This window comes from Amblyraja radiata, chromosome 10 (genome assembly GCF_010909765.2).
Source record: "Amblyraja radiata isolate CabotCenter1 chromosome 10, sAmbRad1.1.pri, whole genome shotgun sequence".
NCBI classification, from domain to species: domain Eukaryota; kingdom Metazoa; phylum Chordata; class Chondrichthyes; order Rajiformes; family Rajidae; genus Amblyraja; species Amblyraja radiata.
Genome location: NC_045965.1, coordinates 26920366 through 26941158, shown reverse-complemented (window position 1 = coordinate 26941158; position 20793 = coordinate 26920366). Strand labels below are relative to the sequence as shown.

At 43.2% G+C, this 20793-nt stretch overlaps 1 protein-coding gene across 1 annotated transcript in view; it reads right to left on the bottom strand.

Moving 5' to 3' along the window:
* LOC116977716 (pappalysin-2-like) overlaps positions 1-20793 on the bottom strand; it is a 280018-nt gene that overhangs the window by 146899 nt on the left and 112326 nt on the right. The window contains exon 6 of the mRNA XM_033028424.1: positions 3702-3823. Within this exon, the coding sequence (XP_032884315.1) occupies positions 3702-3823 (122 nt within the window). The remainder of the gene's footprint in view (positions 1-3701; positions 3824-20793) is intronic.

The window sequence follows — 20793 nt, the reverse complement described above, 5'->3', positions numbered from 1 at the left end:
GGAATAAGGCACCATCCTTGTCCTGCTCCTGGAGTCTGGACTGATGTGAATTCCAATCCAATCTAGGAGAGTTTAAATTCTGTAACTTAAATAGATAGAATTGGAATTAAAAGTATCCGTTTTAGCAATGGTGACATTATAACCAGAGTGCCCTTCAAAAGCTATGTAACTTAAGGAAGAAAGCCTGCTGTGCTTACTCAGTCTGGCCTTTAGGTGACACCAGACACACAGCAATGTGTTGGCTCTTAACTGCCCTTAGAAATGGAGTGTGTCTATGGTGTGAAGTTGTGGTGATCAGGTAAATTACTGAATTTGTACTTGTATCAAACTATTACAAATAAGAATAAAGATCTTATTTAGCAGCTTCCTAGAATTAGATTTGAACACACAAATGGAAATACCCAGTCCATGCCAACATGTCCTCACACAGTTGGGCTCGTGCAGAAATTAGGAGCAGTTCCACAGACTGGTCAATAATCTTATCTCTGTGTGGAAAGGAGCTCCAGATGTTGCTTTATACTGATGATAGACAGTGCTGGAGTAATTCAGTGGGTCATGCAGCATCTCTGGAGAAGAAAGATGGGTAATGTTTTGGATCAAGACCCTTCTACAGACTGGAGAAAAATGATCAGTAATGTTTCGGCTCGGGACCATTCTTCCGACAATCATATGTGGTTCTATTTACAGTGAATTTCATCGGACATAGTCCCAAAATCCTCCATCAAGCCCAATGACTGGACAGACTGTGATATACAGGTGGGAGAGAATGGCCCATACGTGTCCGCATTGTGGTCTCCAGGCCCATGGGTTCCTCTACAAATTCCTACAGACATCCTCTACAATTTGCTTGCTCCACCATTTCACCTCCGCCAACAGTTCAATAACAGATGTTAAAGATCACATTGGAAGTAGCACCAGGTAATCCAAACTCACTCTGTCTTTATCTGACTGTCCCTCAGGATTTGTGGGCTGTGTGATCGCTAATGAGGGTAATGTGGGGACCAGAGACTCTTCCAGAAATGTGGCAGGTGCACAGGTAGTTTGAGGTTGTGCACTCATTTTGCCACTTACAGAAGGTTTCTGTGTGCTTTTAAAGCATGGATTTCATAATTCTCCATACCATCCAGAATACTTTTTCTCTACTTTGAGCAGCCATGGTCCAGATATTTTCTGCCGTCATTGAGGGTGGTGTTTTAAGAACATCCTTGAATCCTTCTCTCCACCTGCCTGATAATCTTTTCCACGATAAGGGATAAAGATCTGTTTCAGGAGTCTGGGGTTGGGCATGGGAACAAAGTCGACTCTTTAAGGGCAATAACTGAGATGAATCTAGAGCTTTGGTGTTGGAGATGTTGGTCTGGCACAAAGAACTGATATTGGCCATTAACATTGTAAGTAGTCCAGGTCTCAGAATAATAATAATAATAATGCATTTTATTTGCTGGCGCCTTTCTGGACACCCAAGGACACCTTACAAGACATAAAATCACAATGCATTTATCAATATTAAAATCAAGTTGATTAAAAACAAAAACAAAAAAAAATACACAAAGCATTTTAAGTCATTAAAATCAGGGTGAACATGGTGGAAGTTATGTCGGGTATGCTAATCTAAACAGGTGTGTTTTGAGTTGTGATTTGAATTGATCGATAGTGTCCAGGTGACAGATGGGAGGTGGGAGAGTGTTCCAGAGACGTGGGGCAGAGCAGCTGAAGGCTGAAGAAGCATATAGGAGGAAAGCAATCTTTGTTGCCATAGACAATGAGTTTTGCGCCATCTAAGATCTTGATTTTCAATAACCCTTTTCATCAAGTGATCATACATTATGCTGGTGCATTGAAGGTGGTGGTATCTTGTTCTCATGTGCTTCAGTGAAAGCTTCAATAAAGGCTTGGACGCTGCCTCCTAAAGTGTACAATTGCAAGTGTCGTCTACATAGTGTAACTCAACTACTGAGCATAAATTTCCCATTAGTTCCGAGCCTGGTCTCCATCTCTCTTGATCCCCTAGCCATTAGACCGAGATCTCACTCTGTCAAACGCTATGCTAGCTGATGTACAATATCCCCTCCATTCAAGGGATCTACAGGAAGTGCTGATATCATCAAAGATCGTCACTGCCCTGGTCACGTTCTCGTCTCACTGCTACTCTTCAGAAGAAGGTACTGCAGCCTGAGAACAGTGACCACCAGGTTCAAGAATAAATCAGCCATCAGGCTTTTGAACCATACTGCACAAACACAAACCACAACCACATCTCAACAGCGATATACCATGGGCTTTGTATAGGTTGCACTATTTACTTCAGACTGGTTACCTAGTATTACTGATAAGTTATTGCATTACTGATTATTAATAATAATTACTGATAATTTATTGCATTATTATTTAACGTTATTTCCTTTTATCATGTATCTGTACACTGTGGATGGCTCGATTGTATTCATGTCTTGACTTCCTGCTGACTGGTTAGCGCGCAACAAAAGCTTTTCACTGTACCTTGGTACACATGACAATAAATTAAACTCAACGCTATTATATATTTATTTGGTGTGTTGCATTAATGTGTTTGTAAAGCTGCAGATGCTGGAATCTTGAGCAAAACACAAAGTGCCAGAGTAACTCAATGCGTCAGAGAGCATCTCTGGGGGGAATGGATCAGCGACATCTATATTTGTGCACTCATTTCACAAAATCAGCCAATGGGATGCTCCAAAATACTTTGCAATTACTGAGTATTTTTGAAGTGTTGTCAATGCCATAAAAGAGGAAGAAAAGCACCGAATGTTTACCAGGCTAGGTCCTATAATCTGTTATGTGATAATTACCAGGTAATATGCAGATAGCAATGATGGTTGAGAAATAAGTATTGGCCAGGCAGCAGGAAGCAATGCCCTGCCTTTCTTTGCCATGTCAACACCTGTGAGTACATCTCATCTGTTTGGAAATAGCACCATTGACAAAACTGTACCTCCAAATCGCAAAAGAATGTCAACCTGTCTTTCACATCTGACTTGACATATAAACATTCTGATTTCAAAGGTAGACTACACTCACTGCCCTGGTGGGAACAGCTTCAATTCCACGGCTAATATCATGGCAAAGGATTAAGGATGTTTGATTAGTACTCCAAACAAAATGTTTGTTTAAAGTTTAGTTTAGAGATACAGATTAATTTAGAGATAGAGTGTGGAAACAGGCCCTTCGGCCTACCGAGTCCACGCCGACCAGCGATCACCCATACACTAGTTCTATCCTACACACTAAGAACAATTTACAGAAGCCAATTAATCTACAAACCTGTACATCTTTGGAATGTGGGAGGAACCTGGAGCACCCGGAGAAAACATACACGGACACAGGGATAACGTACAACCTCTGTACAGACAGCGTGAGCAGTCAGGATCAAACCCGGGTCTCCAGCGCTGTAAGGCAGCAACTCTACCGCTATGCCACTTTGTAAACTCTAAAGTTTTAAGAGGATTCCACGCAAACTGCCGCATCAAAGGCTACTAGGGAATTACAAACCAAAATCAGGCGAAAAAGAAATCTGTTCTGTAATAAACTGGTACAACAGGTTATGAGCGGAATGCTTTGAAATAAAGCATAACAGATTAAAAGCACAGCTAGTTGTAACACAAATGTGCACTTGCATCACCAGGGTTCAGAAGAGGGGTTTGGCAATTATTTTTCTCTCTTACCCACTGCCTCTTCAGGAGTCCAGTAGCCTGGTTTATCACAGATACGAGGCGAAGAGGCCGTGTGTGCATACTGATAAAATTTTCCAGCTTCATCACAATCGCCACACAACGTACCCACCTCTCTATCGAAGAAAAGAAATAAGAGGATGTTAAGAAGTCTGTGTAATCAAATGCAATCTTAATCCCAAAATGGGCAAGATCAAGGTCATGCTGAAAAAAAAAGATGAACTTGAAGTTCGATTTAATCTTCATTCATTGAGTAACCAAATCACAGAGGTTGGGAAAGATCTGAATGAATCATCATTCTAAGCTGAGGTGACTGATGGCAGGATACAAATGACACGATAGGTTTTGAAGGAAATCACTCAACAACATCTGCGGTGTTTCAGCAGGTCTGTTTGAAGCAACAAAGAGATATTTGTAACCTCTTGCATTGGATAGACCAGTCTATCATCACTTGCTGCCCAGGCTCTGGACAGGAGCCATAAACCCTGCTGCTTCAGAAGTGGAAGCAAGATAAATCAACAAGGAAAATTTAAGCTGACTACATGCAAGTAGGTACCACAACAAGAACAGTACAAGAATGCCATTTTATACAATTCTTTTCATGACCTTTTGCTCTTCCAAGGCACTTTACAATCAATAAACATAGCAGTTATGTAGTTTGAGGTGATCAATAAAATATAAATCTCTCCAGGCAAATCAAAAAATGTAAACTAATTATCACTCTCCTATCTACTAACTATGAACTTTTAAAACAAAATGAAAGATAAGAATCTAAGATGAGATAAATGAAATTGCTAAAATATTTTATTTTGATACAATTTATAAAATAATTCAGAATATTTCATTCAAAGTCACAAGTAGTGAAACAAGAATTCATTCCAACCACTGCAACTCATCAATCTACTAAGATCTTCCACCTTTACCTTGCACCTCTATGAACCAATGGACAGTGTTTGTAAACTGTGCAACAAATGGTGATCTATTAGGTGTTAGTGAGTCTGCACCCAGAGCAAGTCAACTTCTTTATCAGAGCAACCTCAGAAGGATGTTTCTCTGGGAAACCTTATGCCCCTGTCCCACTTAAGGAAACCTGAACGGAAACCTCTGGCGACTTTGCGCCCCACCCAAGGTTTCCGTGCGGTTCCCGGAGGTTGCAGGTGGTTGCCGGAGGTTGCAGGTAGTGAAAGTAGATAGGGAGACTGACAAAAACCTCCGGGAACCGCACGGAAACCTTGGGTGGGCGCAAAGTCTCCAGAGGTTTCAGTTCAGGTTTCCTAAGTGGGACAGGGGCATTACTATATCACTTGGTTAAAACCCTGATAAATTTATTGGGGAATATCATATTACAGAAATAAACCAATAGGAACACAATTTAAGAATTGGGATGCTTTCCATGTAATCAGTAGGGATGCTGATGTCCAACAATTCAGTGTTTCCACTTCGAAGGAAATTACCCGAAATTCGTGAAACTCTGGTTTCTTCGGGTAATTTTAGGGAAATGGCATAATTTCAGGAAATTTGGAGAAATTTCCACATCCGGGCCCATGTATAAAGGTAATACACATAGCACTGCCGGTTTGACTCTCAAAGGTTTAAACAGAGCGCTATCAGTTTAACGCGTGGGAATTTAAACAAAGAGCTGTCGGCTGCAGCGCTATGGGCTTTAAACATAGCGCTATGGCCACAGCGCTATGGGTCACAGACTGTTCCGGAAAATTCTCATATAACAATGAGTCTTTGGAATTATGTTTCTCAGTGGAAGTTGAACCTTTGATTATTTTTCAGGCAGTGATAGGATTCTGGATAAGCCCAGTGGTGAAAAGTTACCAGTGGGCGGTGGGATTGCAGTTACATTGGATTGGCCTTGATTTTACAGAACAGTGTTTGGGCTCAAGAGGCCGAGAGGGAGAGAAGGTGAGAGGGAGAAAGGGAAGGTTGGAGAGTGGGGGAGAGAGTGAGAGAGGGAGGGGTAGAGAGAGAGAGGGTGGAGAGAGAGAGGGTGGAGAGTGAGAGAGAATGGAGAGGAGGGAGAGTGGGAGAGAGGGAGGGGTGGAGGGTGGGAGAGAGGTAGAAGGGAGGTAGAGAGGGAGAAGGAGGGAGGGAGAGAGGGAGAAGGAGGGAGGGAGAGGGAGAAGGAGGGAGGGAGAGAGCGAGAAGGAGGGAGGGAGAGAGCGAGAAGGAGGGAGGGGGAGAGAGAGGGAGAGGGAATAAGAGAGGGAGAGAGGGAGAGAAAAAAGGAAGGGGGGAAGAGAGGGAGAGAGGGAGGCAGATACGGTTAGTTACATAGATCTGTTTTGCCTGCTTCTTCTTTGTGTTGTTAACGTGTGCCCGCGAAAGAAAAACAACAATGAACAGCACGTAGGAAGCATTTTTGAAAATTTCAGGAAACACCATGAAATTCTAGGAAATTTGGGATTCTATTTAAGGACAGTTTTTTTTCGAGATGTGGAAGCACGGCAACAATTATCCTAGTCCAAGCACAGAAGTAATTGCCAAACTAGTCCAAGTCTCCAGCTGCCTAATAACAAGCAATTGCTCAGCTCCACATGGGACAATAAAGACTCTAGAATTCTCCTTTGATCAATACTTGGCTTCATGGTTTATAAAAATAGAAGACAATATTTTCAAAGAACTTCATCACTTTGCAAAATTAGAAAAATAAGCATTTGCCAAATCTTAAACAATATTTATCACAAAGGATTGTTTGCAGAAGTCTATTCCTTCCCTTAGAAAGCAAATGCAATCTTGGCTAAAGCAAATTGAGTGCTCAGTGCTTGGTAGTCGGAATAAAGGAGTAGACTATTTTCTAAAGTAGGAGAGAGTTGGCCTTCATTGCGAGAGGATTTGAGTTTAGGAGCAAGGAGGTCCTCCTGCAGTTGTACAGGGCCCTGGTGAGATCGTCCTTGGATTATTGTGTGCAATTTTGGTCTCCTAGTTTGAGGAAGGACATTATTGCTAGTGAGGGAGTGCCGTGTAGGTTCACCAGGTTAATTCCCTGGATGGCGGGACTGACATATGATGAAAGAATGGGTCAACTGGGCTTGTATTCACTGGAATTAGAAGTATGAGAGGGGATCTTATAGAAACATATAACATTCTTAAAGGATTGGACGGGCTAGATGCAGGAAAAATGTTCCCGATGTTGGGGGAGTCCAGAACCAGGGGTCACAGTTTAAGAATAAGGGGTAGGCTATTTAAGGCAGAGATGAGGAAAAACTTTTTCACGCAGAAAGTTGTGAATCTGTGGAATTCTCTGCCACAGAAAGGAGTAGAGGCCAATTCACTGGATGTTTTCAAGAGAGAGTTAGATTTAACTCTTCTGGCTAAAGGAATCAAGGGATATGGGGAAAAAACAGGAACAGGGTACTGATTTTAAATGGAAGATAGTCACAAAAAGCTGGAGTAACTCAGCGGGACAGGCAGCATCTCTGGAGAGAAGGAATGGGTGACATTTCGGTTCAAGAGCCTTCTTCAGTCTCCCATTCCTTCTCTCCAGAGATGCTGCCTGTCCCGCTGAGTTACGCCAGCTATTTGTGTCAATCTTCGGTTTAAACCAGCATCTGCGGTTTCTTCTTGCTGATTTTAGATGATGAGCCATGATCATATTTAATGGCGGTGCTGGCTCGAAGGGTCGAATGGCCTACTCCTACACCTATTTTTCTATGTTTCCATGTAATTCAGGAATCGGAGGTGCAAAGGGATTCGGGAGTACGGGTGCAGGATTCCCAAAAATATAATTTACAAGTCGAATTAGTAGTAAGCAATGCCAGGAATGTGGAGTTATATTGAGAGGGCTAGAATACAAAAATGGGGATGTAATGCTGAGGCTTTATAATGCACTGGTCAGACTGCATTTTGAGTGTTGTGAGCAGCTTTGGGCCCCACTACCCAAGGAAAGAGGTACTGGCGTTGGAGAGGGTCCAGAGGAGGTTTATGAGAATGATGCCAGGTTAACATATGATGAGTGTTTGAAAGCACTTGGCTTGTACTCGCTGGAGTTTAGAAGAATAAGGGGGAAACTCATTGAAACTTAACAAATAATAAAAGGCATGGATAGTGAGAATGTGGAGAGGATGTTTCAACTGGTGGCAAAGTCTAGGACTAGAGGTTCCCGGAGGTTTTTGTCAGTCTCCCTACCTGCTTCCACTACCTGCAACCTCCGGCAACCATCTGCAACCTCCGGAAACCGCACGGAAACCTTGGGTGGGGCGCAAAGTCTCCAGAGGTTTTGTTCAGGTTTCCTAAGTGGGACAGGGGCATTAAGGTGTCAGGGGTTATAGTTCGAAGGCAGAAGAATGGGGTTGAGAGGGAAAGATAGATCAACCATGATTGAATGGCAGAGTAGATTTTATGGGCCGAATGACCGCATTCTGCACCTACAACTTATGAATTTCCTAAAGTCATATTTGGATTTTCATAGGGGATATGAAAAGAGTTGGCACAAATTATGGTGAAAACCAGAGGAATTCGGAGCGGAGGAAGATAATCAAAGGACAGGAAATTGAGAATAGAAGATGGCACAGTGGCACAGCGCCTGGATTGGTTCCTGACTACGGGTGCTGTCTGTACTGAGTTTATACGTTCTCCCTGTGGCCGTGTGGGATTTTTCCAGATGGTCCCGTTTCCTCACACACTCCAAAGCCATACAGGTTTGTAAGTTAATTGGCTACAGTAAAATTATAAATTGTCCCTAGTGTGTAGGATAGTGTTAGTGTACAGGGTGATAGCTGGTCGGCGCAGACTCAGTGGGCCGATGGTCCTGTTTCTGCTGTGTATCTCTAAAGTAAAGTCTACAGCAAAAGTAAAGACAGAGCTGCAAAGCAGCCGCAGGGGAAGGTGGTACCTTGCTGAGAAACTAATGTAAGGTCATCTGTCTATCCTCATTGCTGTAACTAGAAAAATCATTATAGAAACATAGTAAGGCAACACCAAATTAATTTAACATTAACAATTATTGAGTTTTGCACATTAGATTAAATGTATGTTTGCAACATAAATGCAAGGATAACTGAACCGCAAAGAGAATATGTAGGGTCTGAAGAAGGGTCTCGACCCATTCCTTCGCTCCAGAGATGCTGCCTGACCCGCTGAGTTACTCCAGCATTTTGTGTGTACCCAAGAGAAAATTATTATTGTTAATGTGAAAATCGCAGCAAGATACTTGCAGGAGCTGTCCTGGGATATGGAGCTGAATCCAAGGAATTCAAGTCAATTATGCTGAAAGTTTGTGGAATTAAAAACCACACATCCACATAAAACCCTTCTATTTGTGCTTATGAAGTAAGATTTTAGTTTCTCTTCTGTAAACACAGGAGAGAGGCATCGTAAATCATTCCAGCAAGACCCCCGATGAGGAAAGGCCAAAAGCAATTTCTGCACGCACACTGGAGAGAAGGCAATGAATGGGAAACTTTGCTAAACTGCAGTGAATGTGAAATAACTAGCCCAAGGTAATGACCATAAGACAAGGTCAGAAGCATAAAGTAAATCAAAGTGAAAACCAGAAAATAATTTATCCAAAAAGGTCAAACATAACAACCTTGGGAGCACCAGAGTTGATCAATGTAGCTACATTTAAGATCCATTTAGGCAACTGGCTGAGATCTGCAGTTTTAAAGGATACAACTTACATATAGCATTAGAGTATTTACCTTTCACTTTATCATTCTGTAAAAACAGCAATGGAAATAACTTATCATGGAGTAATCCCCCTGTATTAGGAAACATTTAAAGTTTAATGCTGGTGATCTAATGCTGGACAATGGACACAGATGGCAAAATGTAGATGTGAAGAAGAGTGTAAAATGGATTATTTACACCATGTAAATTCATCCAATAAGCATTTACTTTGTGTTAAAGGAATTGTATATAAATGCTTGCTAACAGTAATGGCAAAGTAGAAGGGACTTTTTCCATAATGGTCTGAGGAATAATAGTCAACAAGGAGAAGTCATTTTCCAGGGCAAAAAGGTTAAAGGGCAGAGAGGTTTAAATGTGGCAAGTCATTTATATCTGGGAACAGATTATTTCCAAGTATTTGATAAGTACTTAAAAAGGAAGTATTTGCAGGATTTTAGGAAATAATTGGGATCGGAAATCAGGAAAGTAGCTGGGTAATGGTTGAAGGGTGAAATAGCCATGTCTGTACTGAATGACTCCCATGACTTGAATGAAGTCAGGTGCAAGGCAATGAAAGAGTAGCTATCCAAGTTTCACAGCCTAGCATTGAATGTATTTAACAACTAGTCAAGTAACGCTGGCAAGAAGTTGTGTAGTGTCAGGTGTAACAGAGTGCACAAATTAATACTGGGGTTTTGTCAAGTGGAGAAGAAGGATCTTGTCTCCATTCCTGCCCAGCTTCCAATAATCTTTCAGAAATTCCACACATGCACATGGCCTATTTTTAAATGTATTTATTTTGAAAGATCTGAGTATCTTAAACAACCTTTATTGTCTATTCCTAACTGCTTTTGATCAAATGAATTGCTTGCAAGGCTGTTTCAGAGAGTCAATATTATGGGATGTCTCTGGAGTCACATACAGGCCAGACTAGGTGAAGATAATTGATTCCAACCCCATTCCATCTCGATGGATATTAATAATTTGTTTTTATTCCACAATAATTCCAAATAAGGTTTATGTAGTCATCATTACTAACATGCCACATTAATGAGTGAGACTAAGTTCCATAGCTGCCATGGTGGTCCATGGATTGATAATACAAGCCTCTGAACCACTAGTTGTGCCCTACCTAACCATAACAACATGGCTCAGTTACTAAACCAGGTGGAGGCATTTTTAATCACAATCTGACATTTTCACTGTTATTTTGACCAACATGTTTTAATTCAGGTAAATCATTGTGTGTTGGGATGTGTTGGCATAATCAGCTGTTGTGTTGGGTTTCAATTAATTGTTCAGAGACAAATTTCTAAGCACAATCACCCCGAATAAAATGCAACTCAAAGGGACCTCAATGGCGTCTGGCATTAGCCTCTCTCTATTCTCTGATCCAGGCATTCAGAGAACGTACCGTGTAGGAGGAAGCTCGTCAAAATTTCTGCTATTGCTGGCGTTGCAAAAACCAATTTGTTTTATTCCACCTGTTCTTTACCTAGAGTGCTCCAGAAGGGGATTCCCTTTTCATATGCTATTCAACTTATCTTCCCAATCTACCAAGCTGTAAACTCTAGACGTTGGCAACTATCCTTCTTCTCACGTGAAATGTGGTTCTTTTGATTGTGAGCTTAAATTTTTCTTCTCACTTTATTCTCCCTCCTGTCAATGGCAAACAATGGACTCGAATTTCCTGCCATCATCAAGTCACCCACTCTTGCCGCTGACTTATGAGGAAGTCCAAACATAGACAGATAGACTCTGTAATATCAGTTTATTGCTAACCATTGGGCTGATCCTTAATGGCAAGGTCTTCAGATAGGGATGCAACAATTTCCACCACGCACAAAAAAGACAAAAATAAAAATCTCATTCATTATTAAATCACAGGTAGATGGGGGTCATAAAGGCTTTCGGCACATTTACCTTCATCAGTCAGAGTATTGAGTATAGAGGTTGGGAGGTCATGTTACAGTTGTACAAGACATCGGTGAGGCCTTTTAAATCTAAAAGGTTGTCATCTAACATCATTTTAGAGCAGGATGGGACAGAGACTAGTGACTGAAAGATGTTAATTTGGTGTCCAAAAATGTCTTAAGTTTCTCACACTAACTAGGCAGGGGCTTAACATGGCTCTCTGTTATAGTGAACATCCCAGGTTTCTCTTTGTATTTGAAGATAACCATGAACAATGTGTAGCTTTGACAGATGAGAATGGAATCTGATTGTGATTATTCATTTCAGGTACAGAGGGAGCAGAGATAGGGACTGTAACACATTAAGGGAGCACAGATAGGGACTATAACAGGGTGAGCAGTCAGGATGTGGAAGGATGGAGGTTTTGAAAGACTAGGTCATCAAGAAGGAGATGACTAATTAAGCAGATGGGGCATCACAGTGGCGCAGCGGTAGAGTTGCTGCCTTACAGCGCCAGAGACTGAATAGATGTGGCAGGAGGGTAGACATGGGAGAGTGAACCAAGATGTAAATGGAACACAAAGATGGTGATTGCTCAGACCAGAGGCGACTGGATGAAGCAGTGAAACATAATTACAGCAGACAGGTGGCTGAGCAGTAGAGAGCAAAGATTTAATTCAGAGCTGGGATCTGTGGAGCAAAGTTAGGTGTCCAAAGCAGGAGAAAGTGCCAAAGGGGAGGGCAAACAAATCAAGGTATGATTCTATGACCAGGACAGCCATTTCACAGCATTGCAGGTCGACATCCAGAAGGGAAAGCTTCATGTTTGGGGTTCCATCGAAGCTCGGTATACAGAGTTAAACGCATGTATCCACAATTGGCTTATGGATGGTAAAGACACGTTCATAAGCCAATGGACATTTAGGAAGGGGATACAGAGGGGGACAATAGTTAATCACGCACAGGAAAAGCCGATTGATGAAACTTTTGACATCGCGAAGACACTCTAGGTAGAAAGATAATGAAAGAATAGAATGGGGCATTAGGGTTGGTGCAAGAAGGAGGTGGCATTGAGACCCCAATAGACTTCTCAGAGGGATTCACGGAGGGAAATTACAGAGCTGAAGCATATCCCAACACTTATATAAGTTCTGTTTCCAAACAAATTCCATCCCAAATAATTTGGAATACAGCATATGATCTTCATACAATCTGCTAAGAATCACATAGCCCTTACTGTTCTAATGCCAATGGAATCAGTAACAGATGTCGGCCTACCTCTGGCTAACTGAGTTCTGAATTTGTAAATCCCACTTAATGCCACTATAAATTCAGTCCATTCTCCAGAAACGCACTCCAATAATTTCTGCAGGCCATTCTTCTATGAAAATAGAAGCACTGTTTCTGCCGGACTTCCCCACACTGAAGCGTCACTAAGCAGTGGAACTGGGAGTGATGCCAGTCCCAGAGATCTCCGCACATTCAATCAAATGGCCCGAGCCTCACATTAATATGATCAATAGAACACAAGTCAAGGCACAGACCTCTGGCCTTCTCTGCGATCAGATAACATTAACTCTTCCCTTTCTGAATTTATTTTGTGTCTACATGTATTTCTGCATCTTCTGCATATTGTGTGAAGTTTTAGGCCCAGTGTCTGAGGAATGATATGCTAGCGTTGGAGAGGGTCCAGAGGAGCTTTACGAGAATGATCCCAGGGATGATTGGGTTAACGCATGTTTGTGTTTGATGGCTCTGGGCCTGTACTCACTAGAGTTTACAAGGATGAGGGGTTATCGCGTTGAAACTTTCCAAATAATGAAAAGCCTAGATAGAGTGGATGTGGAGTGAATGGTTTCATTGGTGAGAGAATCTAGGACCAGAGGGCAGATCCTCAGAATAAAAGGGCATACCTTAAGAATGGAGGTGAGGAGGAATTCCTTTAGTCAGAAAGTGGTGAATTTGTGGGATTCCTTGTCACAGATGGTGGTGGAGGACGTCACTAAGTGTTTTTAAAGTGGAGTTTGATTGGTTCTTGTAAAGGCATCAAAAGTTACGGGGAAAAGACAGGACAATGTGGTTGAGAGGGAAAAATCGATCAGCCATTATTGGATGGTGAAGCAGACTCAATGGGTCAAATGGCCTGATTCTGCTCCTATGACTTATGATCTTATAAACCAAGCATCTACAAGTATGAATAAGATTTGTAACCTTCCCATAAATAGACACAAAATGCTGAAGTCAGTGGGTTAGGCAGCATCTCTGGAGAAAAAGGATGGGTGACATTTCGGATTGGACCCCTTGATCAGACTGAAAGTAGAGAGGGGGAGAAACTGGAGGTAGGAAAAGGCCAGAATAAATCACGGTGGCAACAGATGACCAAGGAAGGGTGGAGCCCATAATGGCCCATTGTTAGCTAGGATGAGGTGGTAACAAAGGGGTATAGGGATGCGAACAGTGAAACTGGTGGGACGACGAGGGTGGGGGAGGGGTGGAAAGAGAGGGAGTGCAGGTGTTACTTGAAATTAGAGAAATCAATGTTCATACTGCTGGGTTGTAAGCTGCCCAAGTGAAATATGATGTGCTGTACCTCCAATTCGCGTGTGGCCTCACTCTGAGAGCGGAGGAAGCCCTGGAAAGGAAGGTCAGTATGGGAATTGGAAGCAGAGTTAAAAAGTTTGGCAACCGGGAGATCGCCAGTATCTTAATTAAAAAATTAAAATAAATTAAATTAAACATCTTCAATGTAGCTGGCAGTTCTGAAAGGAGAAAAATTAAGATCAGGTCTTCAGATGACCCAATGTCAAGACCAAGACTTCCCGAGTAACAGGTGGGGCTGTATCTATTGCTGTTGATGGATTTTGTTGAAAGGCATAGATGTGCTGGGATTGTCCCACAACAGGCCTCTCTAATTCAACAGCTTCAATCTGGCACACAACTAATGGTCTCAATTACCTCATGTAAAATGTGGTTAAAGGCAAAAACATTCATCCAAAAAGGTACCAGGTGCCAGGTCAATTGGAGTTTTTAATGTTTGGCTTTGATAGGTTTTATTTACGCAAGGGGCTGCAAGGATAAAGATTTAAGGTGGTTAAATGAAGAGTAAAGATTAGAGGGCTGGTCTTCTCTCCCGCATACAAGATCAGACAGTGCTTCTGATATTTCTATCCTGGCATAACTCCAGTAAAATGCTCACTGTTTGATTCACAAGTAAAACTCGGAGAAGCCTGTTCTTGGTATTATTTACAACCAGCCTCCTTACAAGACCCTGTCGTAGACAATGGATATTGGTAAGCAAACATCCTTTTAATTAATGGCCAATTATTTTCAAACTGCAAAATTCTTTGGAAGAAGTATAATTAAAGCAATAAAGCTGACAACTGATTTGTATAAACTGATTTATATAAACTGCACTTTTGGAAATGTGGCAAATAGTACACCTGGAACTATTTCGGTAGTGGCTTTGTGTGGCAGAGCCCAATACTTAGAGACTCACTATTGTTTTTTTTTAATACGCTAATCACCACAGCTGTTTAGCAGCTTTATAAACTTAACAGATAAATAAATCAAATGCTTGTCTCCTAAACATTGCACACACACTTATCAACACAACATTGTGCAAAACAAAGCTGTGCGTTCACTGATGAGAAACAGAAGGCATTGGCCCAGTAGCACGGTTCCATGGATTCCCCACATCATGCAATCCTCAGCCCATCAACAACAGAAAGTCCCACATTCTGCTCTAGATCCAGAAGTTAAGTAGTAACGAATGAGCTGTAACTGCCTCACTTTAGACTTTAGAGATACAGCGTGGAAACGGCCCATCGAGTCCACACCAACCAACAATCACCGACACTAGCACCATCCTACACACGAGGGACAATTTACAAAAGACGATTAACCAACAAACCTGCATGTCTTTGCAATGTGGGAGGAAATTGGAGCACCCGGAGAAAACCCATGTGGTCATAAGAAGTACGTACAAACTCAGTACAGATAGCACCCATAGGCAGGATCGAACCCAGGTCTAAGACACTGTTAGGCAGCAACTCTACCGCTGTGCTACTGTGCCGCCCTTATGTAACCCCAAAATAAGACTGAAGATGAGGAAAGGGATAAAATGCTGGAGTAACTCAGCGGGACAGGCAGCATAGAGATGACAAAGGACATTTATTGTCACATACACCAATTGGTGCAGTGAACTTTGAGTTACCAAACAGAACACAAATAAGATAAACAGAACACTTTAGAATTTAACATAAAACATAAAAAACATCCCCCCACAGCGGAATCAACGTTTCCCACTGTGAGGGAAGGCACCAAAGTTCAGTCCTCTTCCTCAGTTCACACGTGGTCGGGGCCTATTGAGGCCTCCGCAGTCGCTGCTACGGGCCCGATGTTTCAGGCCCTCGAACACTCTCAGCAGCTCAGAGCCTCCGAATCGGCTGCTTCCTACCGGAGACTGCGGCTTCCAATGTCCACAGGCCAAACTGGGCGGAGATTGGGCGCTGGGCGCTGGTGACCTCGGCAAGAGATCCCAGGACTCTGCGATGTTAAAGTCAGCGGCTGGAAAGTCAGTGCCGCCAGCGGCTGGAAGCTCCGCAGACCACAGCTCCACGGTGTGAAAGTCGACAGTCCCAGCAATCCGGAGCTCCAACAAGGCGACCCCGGTAAGGCATCGCTCGCTCAGCGATGGAATCCAGTGCTGCGCCGCCGCTGCTGAAGCCGATGCTCTGGCCGGTCTCCGGCAGGAAAGGCCGCGCCAATCCAGGTGGTAGGCCGCGAGGAGGGGGGCTCAGAGAATAGTTGCATCCTCGACCAGGAAGTGACCAAGGAAACAGTTTCCCCCTCTCCCCACATAAAAAAGACTAAAAGATCTCTAAAACAAACTTTAAAACTAAATAAAAAATAACAAAAAAATGAAGGCCAGACGGCTGCAGGCTAGGCAGCCACACTCGATGGCGCCACCACTCGGAACTCAGATGCTGCCTGTCCCATTGAGTTACTCCAGCATTTTGTGTCTATCTTCAGTGTAAACCAGCATCTGCTGCTCCTTCCTGCACGAGGACGAGGAAACCTTTCCACAACGTTCAAACCAGAAAACACTTCACATACATTACATATATAGGTAGGAAGGAACTGCAGATGCTGGTTATACCGAAAATAGACACACATTGATGGATGGACTCAGAGAGTCAGGCAACATCTCTGGAGAAAAAGAATTGGTAACATTTCAGCACAGGACCCTTCTTCAGTGTTAAAGTCGAGGTGGAGGAGGGAAGGGGGGGAAATAAACAGGCAAGAAATGGCTAAAACTAATCGGAGCTGGCACAAAATGAATTCAGGAAGAGTGGAGCCCATAATGGCTAATTGGTGGCTGGGGAAGGTGTGATAACGAGGGATTCAACGATGCAAACAGTAGAACTGGTAGGACAATTAGGTTGGGGGAGGGGGGGAAGAGAGACTGCAAGAGTTACTTGAAATTAAATATCTAGGCAACTGAGAACATGGCTGTGGTATACAAGGACTGATTAATACATTGTGAACTTAACTCAACCAGAGAGATGATGAACAGATGAAGGGTCTTTACCCGAAACGTCGCCTATTCCTTCTTTCCATAGATGCTGCTTCACCCGCTGAGTTTCTCCAGCATTTTTTGTCTACCTTCAATTTTTCCAGCATCTGCAATTCTTTCTTAAACAGATGACCCAGATAATTTATCAATCTAAGTCACTCTTTATAAAGGAATCCAACAGCTGCAGAATTCATGTTTAGGCAGTACACGCACAAATGAGAAAATACAAGGACAAACACACCTGGATAGACACCAGTATCAAATCCTGGCAGAACTCCCACGAAAAAGTGCTCTGAACGACTGTACATCAATGAGCAGGAAGACAGAGTCTAGGTTTAATAATTCATTCAAATTTGGCAAACATACTCTCACCACCCCATAGGTGCCTCAAATGATAAAATCCACAAGAGGCTGAAACATACTGACTCTGCCTCGAGGCTCGGTAAAGGTCAGTGTGATTGGTGCGGTTTATTGATGCTACAAATACTTCAGCACCCTGAGGTTAGAGATAGAGGAAGAAGGCTAGGTTTTGTGGTTAATAATAATAATGCACTTTATTGTCATTGTAAATTCATACAACAAAATTTCAGGTGCATTGCCCGAGCGGAGCTCCAACGTAGTAGGTAAATAATGACGACAATGAAAACAGCAAAAACGGCAAGAAAAACGTCATGTCAAGACAGAATGTGCAATATTTCACAGTATAGTGTTATAGCAGTACAAAATATTGGCTATGGGGGTGTGTATTCAGTGCAGAGTCCAGAGTGGTGATGGCCTTGGGGTAGAAACTGTTCGTTAATCTTGTGGTGTGTGATTTGATGGACCTGTAATGCTTTCCTGAGGGCAGAAGGGCAAACAAGTGACGCGCAGGATGAGATGAGTCCTTTTGTATGTGTGATGCCTTTCGCAGGCAACAAGAGCTATAGATCTCTTCCAGGGCAGGCAAATGTGTGTTGGTGATCTTCTGGGCTGTGTTGATGACTCTCTGCAGAGCCTTCTTGTCAGCCGCAGAACTGTTGCCATACCACACCAGGATGCCATGTGTCAGGATACTCTCTATGGAGCAACGGTAGAATGACACTAGCAGCTGTTGTGGCAAGTTGACTTTCCTGAGTGATCTTAGGCCGTTGTTCTGCCTTCTTTACCAGGGAGTGCATGTTAGTTGACCACCAGAGATCTGCTGAGATGTGGGTGCCCAGGAACCTGAAACTGGAGACTCTGTCCACTCTTTCTCCGTTTATGTGCAGTGGGGGATGGTCACCCTGCTTCTTCCTGAAGTCAATCATGAGCCCTTTTGTTTTCTTGGTATTGAGTGCTAAGTTGTTCTCTGAGCACCAGCCTATTAACCTCTCTACCTCCTCCCTGTAAGCTGACTCATCGCCCTCAGTGATCAGCCCCGCCACTGTTGTGTCATCAGCAAATTTAATGATGGTGTTCGTGCTGTGGGTCGGTATGCAGTCATAGGTATAGAGGGAGTAGAGGAGGGGGTTCAGCACACAGCCTTGTGGGGCTCCCGTGGTGAGTGTCAGAGTGGGGGAGTGGTGGGGTCCCATCCTGACTGACTGCGGCCGGTCCGTTAGGAAGTCCTTAATCCAAAGACAGATGTTGTGTTCGATGCCTAGGTTGGACAGCTTGGAGACCAGCCTACTGGGTATGATTGTGTTGAATGCAGAGCTGTAATCCACAAATAGCTGTCGTGCGTATGCTCCTCGTTGTTCTAGGTGGAGCAGTACAGTATGGAGGGCAGTGGCAATGGCGTCATCTGTTGATCTGTTTGCTCTGTACGCATATTGGTGTGGATCCAGGGTTGATGGGAGCGCGGCCTTGATGTGCTTAAGGACCAATCTCTCCAGGCACTTCATAATTATTGGTGTTAGTGCAACCGGCCTGTGGTCATTGAGGTAGATTATGGCTGTCTGCTTCGGAACTGGCATTATTTCCGATGTTTTTAAGCATGTGGGGACCATGCATTGTGCCAGGGACTGGTTGAAAATGTTTGTAAATACGTCAGTTAACTCATCAACACAGTCCCTGAGAACCCGTCCTGGGACTCTGTCCAGACCGGATGCCTTCCATAATGTTAACATTCCGGAGTGTGTGTGTGTGGCATCAGCAGTCTGTATGATGAGTGTCTGGCTGTTGGGTGTTGAAGCTGGAATAGTGGACATGACCGTCTCTCTCCTCTCATGGCAGCCAAATAAGTGGTTGAGCTGTTCTGCCAGAGAGGCACTGTTGCTGGTGGATGAGTTGGTATTGATTTTGTAGTATCTCTGCAAAACCTAATCATTGTCTAAAAATTCCCTGTTGAGGTGGAATGGTGGTGCAGGGTAGTTGCTGCCTAACAGCACCAAGACCCAGGTTCGATCCGGACTATGGGTGCTATCCATACGGAGTCTGCACGTTCTCCCCGTGACTGCGTGGGTTTTCTCCATTGTAGACACAAAATGCTGGAGTAATTCAGTGGGTCAGACAACATCTCTGGGGAAAAGGAATAGGTGACCTTTTGGGTCGAGAAAAAAGGGTCTTGACCTGAATGTTCACTTATTCCTTTTCTGCAGAGATGCTGCTTGACCCGCTGAGTTACTCCAGCACTTTGTGTCTATCTTCAGTGCAAACCAGCATCTGCAGCTCCCACCTACACATTTTCTCCAGGTGCTTCGGTTTCCACCCACACTCAAAAGATGTGCAGATTTATAAGCTTCTGCAAATTGGCCCTAGTATGTAGGGTAAAACTGATAGCACTACTTGCCAAGAAATACTCAGAACTTTACCAAAAATAGGAACGGTGTACATGTAGGTACAAATCTTTATTTATTCTAATCCCAATTTCTGGAATATGCCCGTAGCCCTCATCTGCCATGGTATTTCAAGCATTCATTGAATACTTCTGAAATACTGAGAGAATATCTGCCTCCATCACCTTCACAGATATGGAGTTCCAGGTTTCAACCATGGTTGAAATAATCTGCTCTAATTCTCTTAGCCCATATCTAAAACCTCTGTCCTTTCAGTCATTGACAACATGGAGTGAAACAAGCAGAATCCTTTTTCCAGGATGAAACTATCTGATACTAGAGGGCATAGTTATTTGGTCAAGGGGCAACGTTTCAACGAGATGAATGGGGGGGGGGGGGGGACGGGGACACACACACACACACACACACACACACACACACACACACACACACACACACACACACACACACGCACACACACGCACACACACGCACACACACGCACACACACACACACGCACACACACACACGCTGGTGAGTGGCTGGAATATACTGCTGGGGTTGATGGTTGAAGCAGATGCGTTAGGGACATTTAAAATACTTGTTGAGAGGCATATGGCTATGCAGGGAAAGGAGGGATATGGGTTATGTTCAGTAGATAAGTGATGGTCTTGACATCATGTCTGGCACAGACATCCAGAGCTGAAAGGCCTGTACTTGTGCTGCACTGTTCTATGTGGGAAAAAAAATGAGGTTCTTGTGGCATTGCTTATCACACACTATTGACTCGATATTCAGTGCCACCTATTCTTGTTCCATTCCAAAAGATTTGGATGCTACTATTGCCATTTACACTACTCGTTTTAGTTTCTATGACTTTTTTCTTATTTCATTCCTAAGTTTTTGCCATTATTTTCTCTCCATTCAATGCCTGATGTGTCCAGCATGTTGAAACCGGAGACCTGTTTCCAATTTGCTTCAACCTTACTATATGCCACAGGGGTGAATTACCCTACAGTGAAGGGGAAAGTAAACATACTATACACTAATTGATTCTCTTTGCTCCCACCCTCGCCATCAATGCCCGCCTCCTTCCACTATCCCCGCCAGCTCCTCCTCTCCAACATTTGTGGCTGATCAGTAAAGCCAAAGATCTTATCGCTATAAGATCTTTGCTAAAGCTGCACTATAAAGAGGAGTAAGACACAAAGTGCTGGATGAACTCAGAGTGTCAGGCAGCAT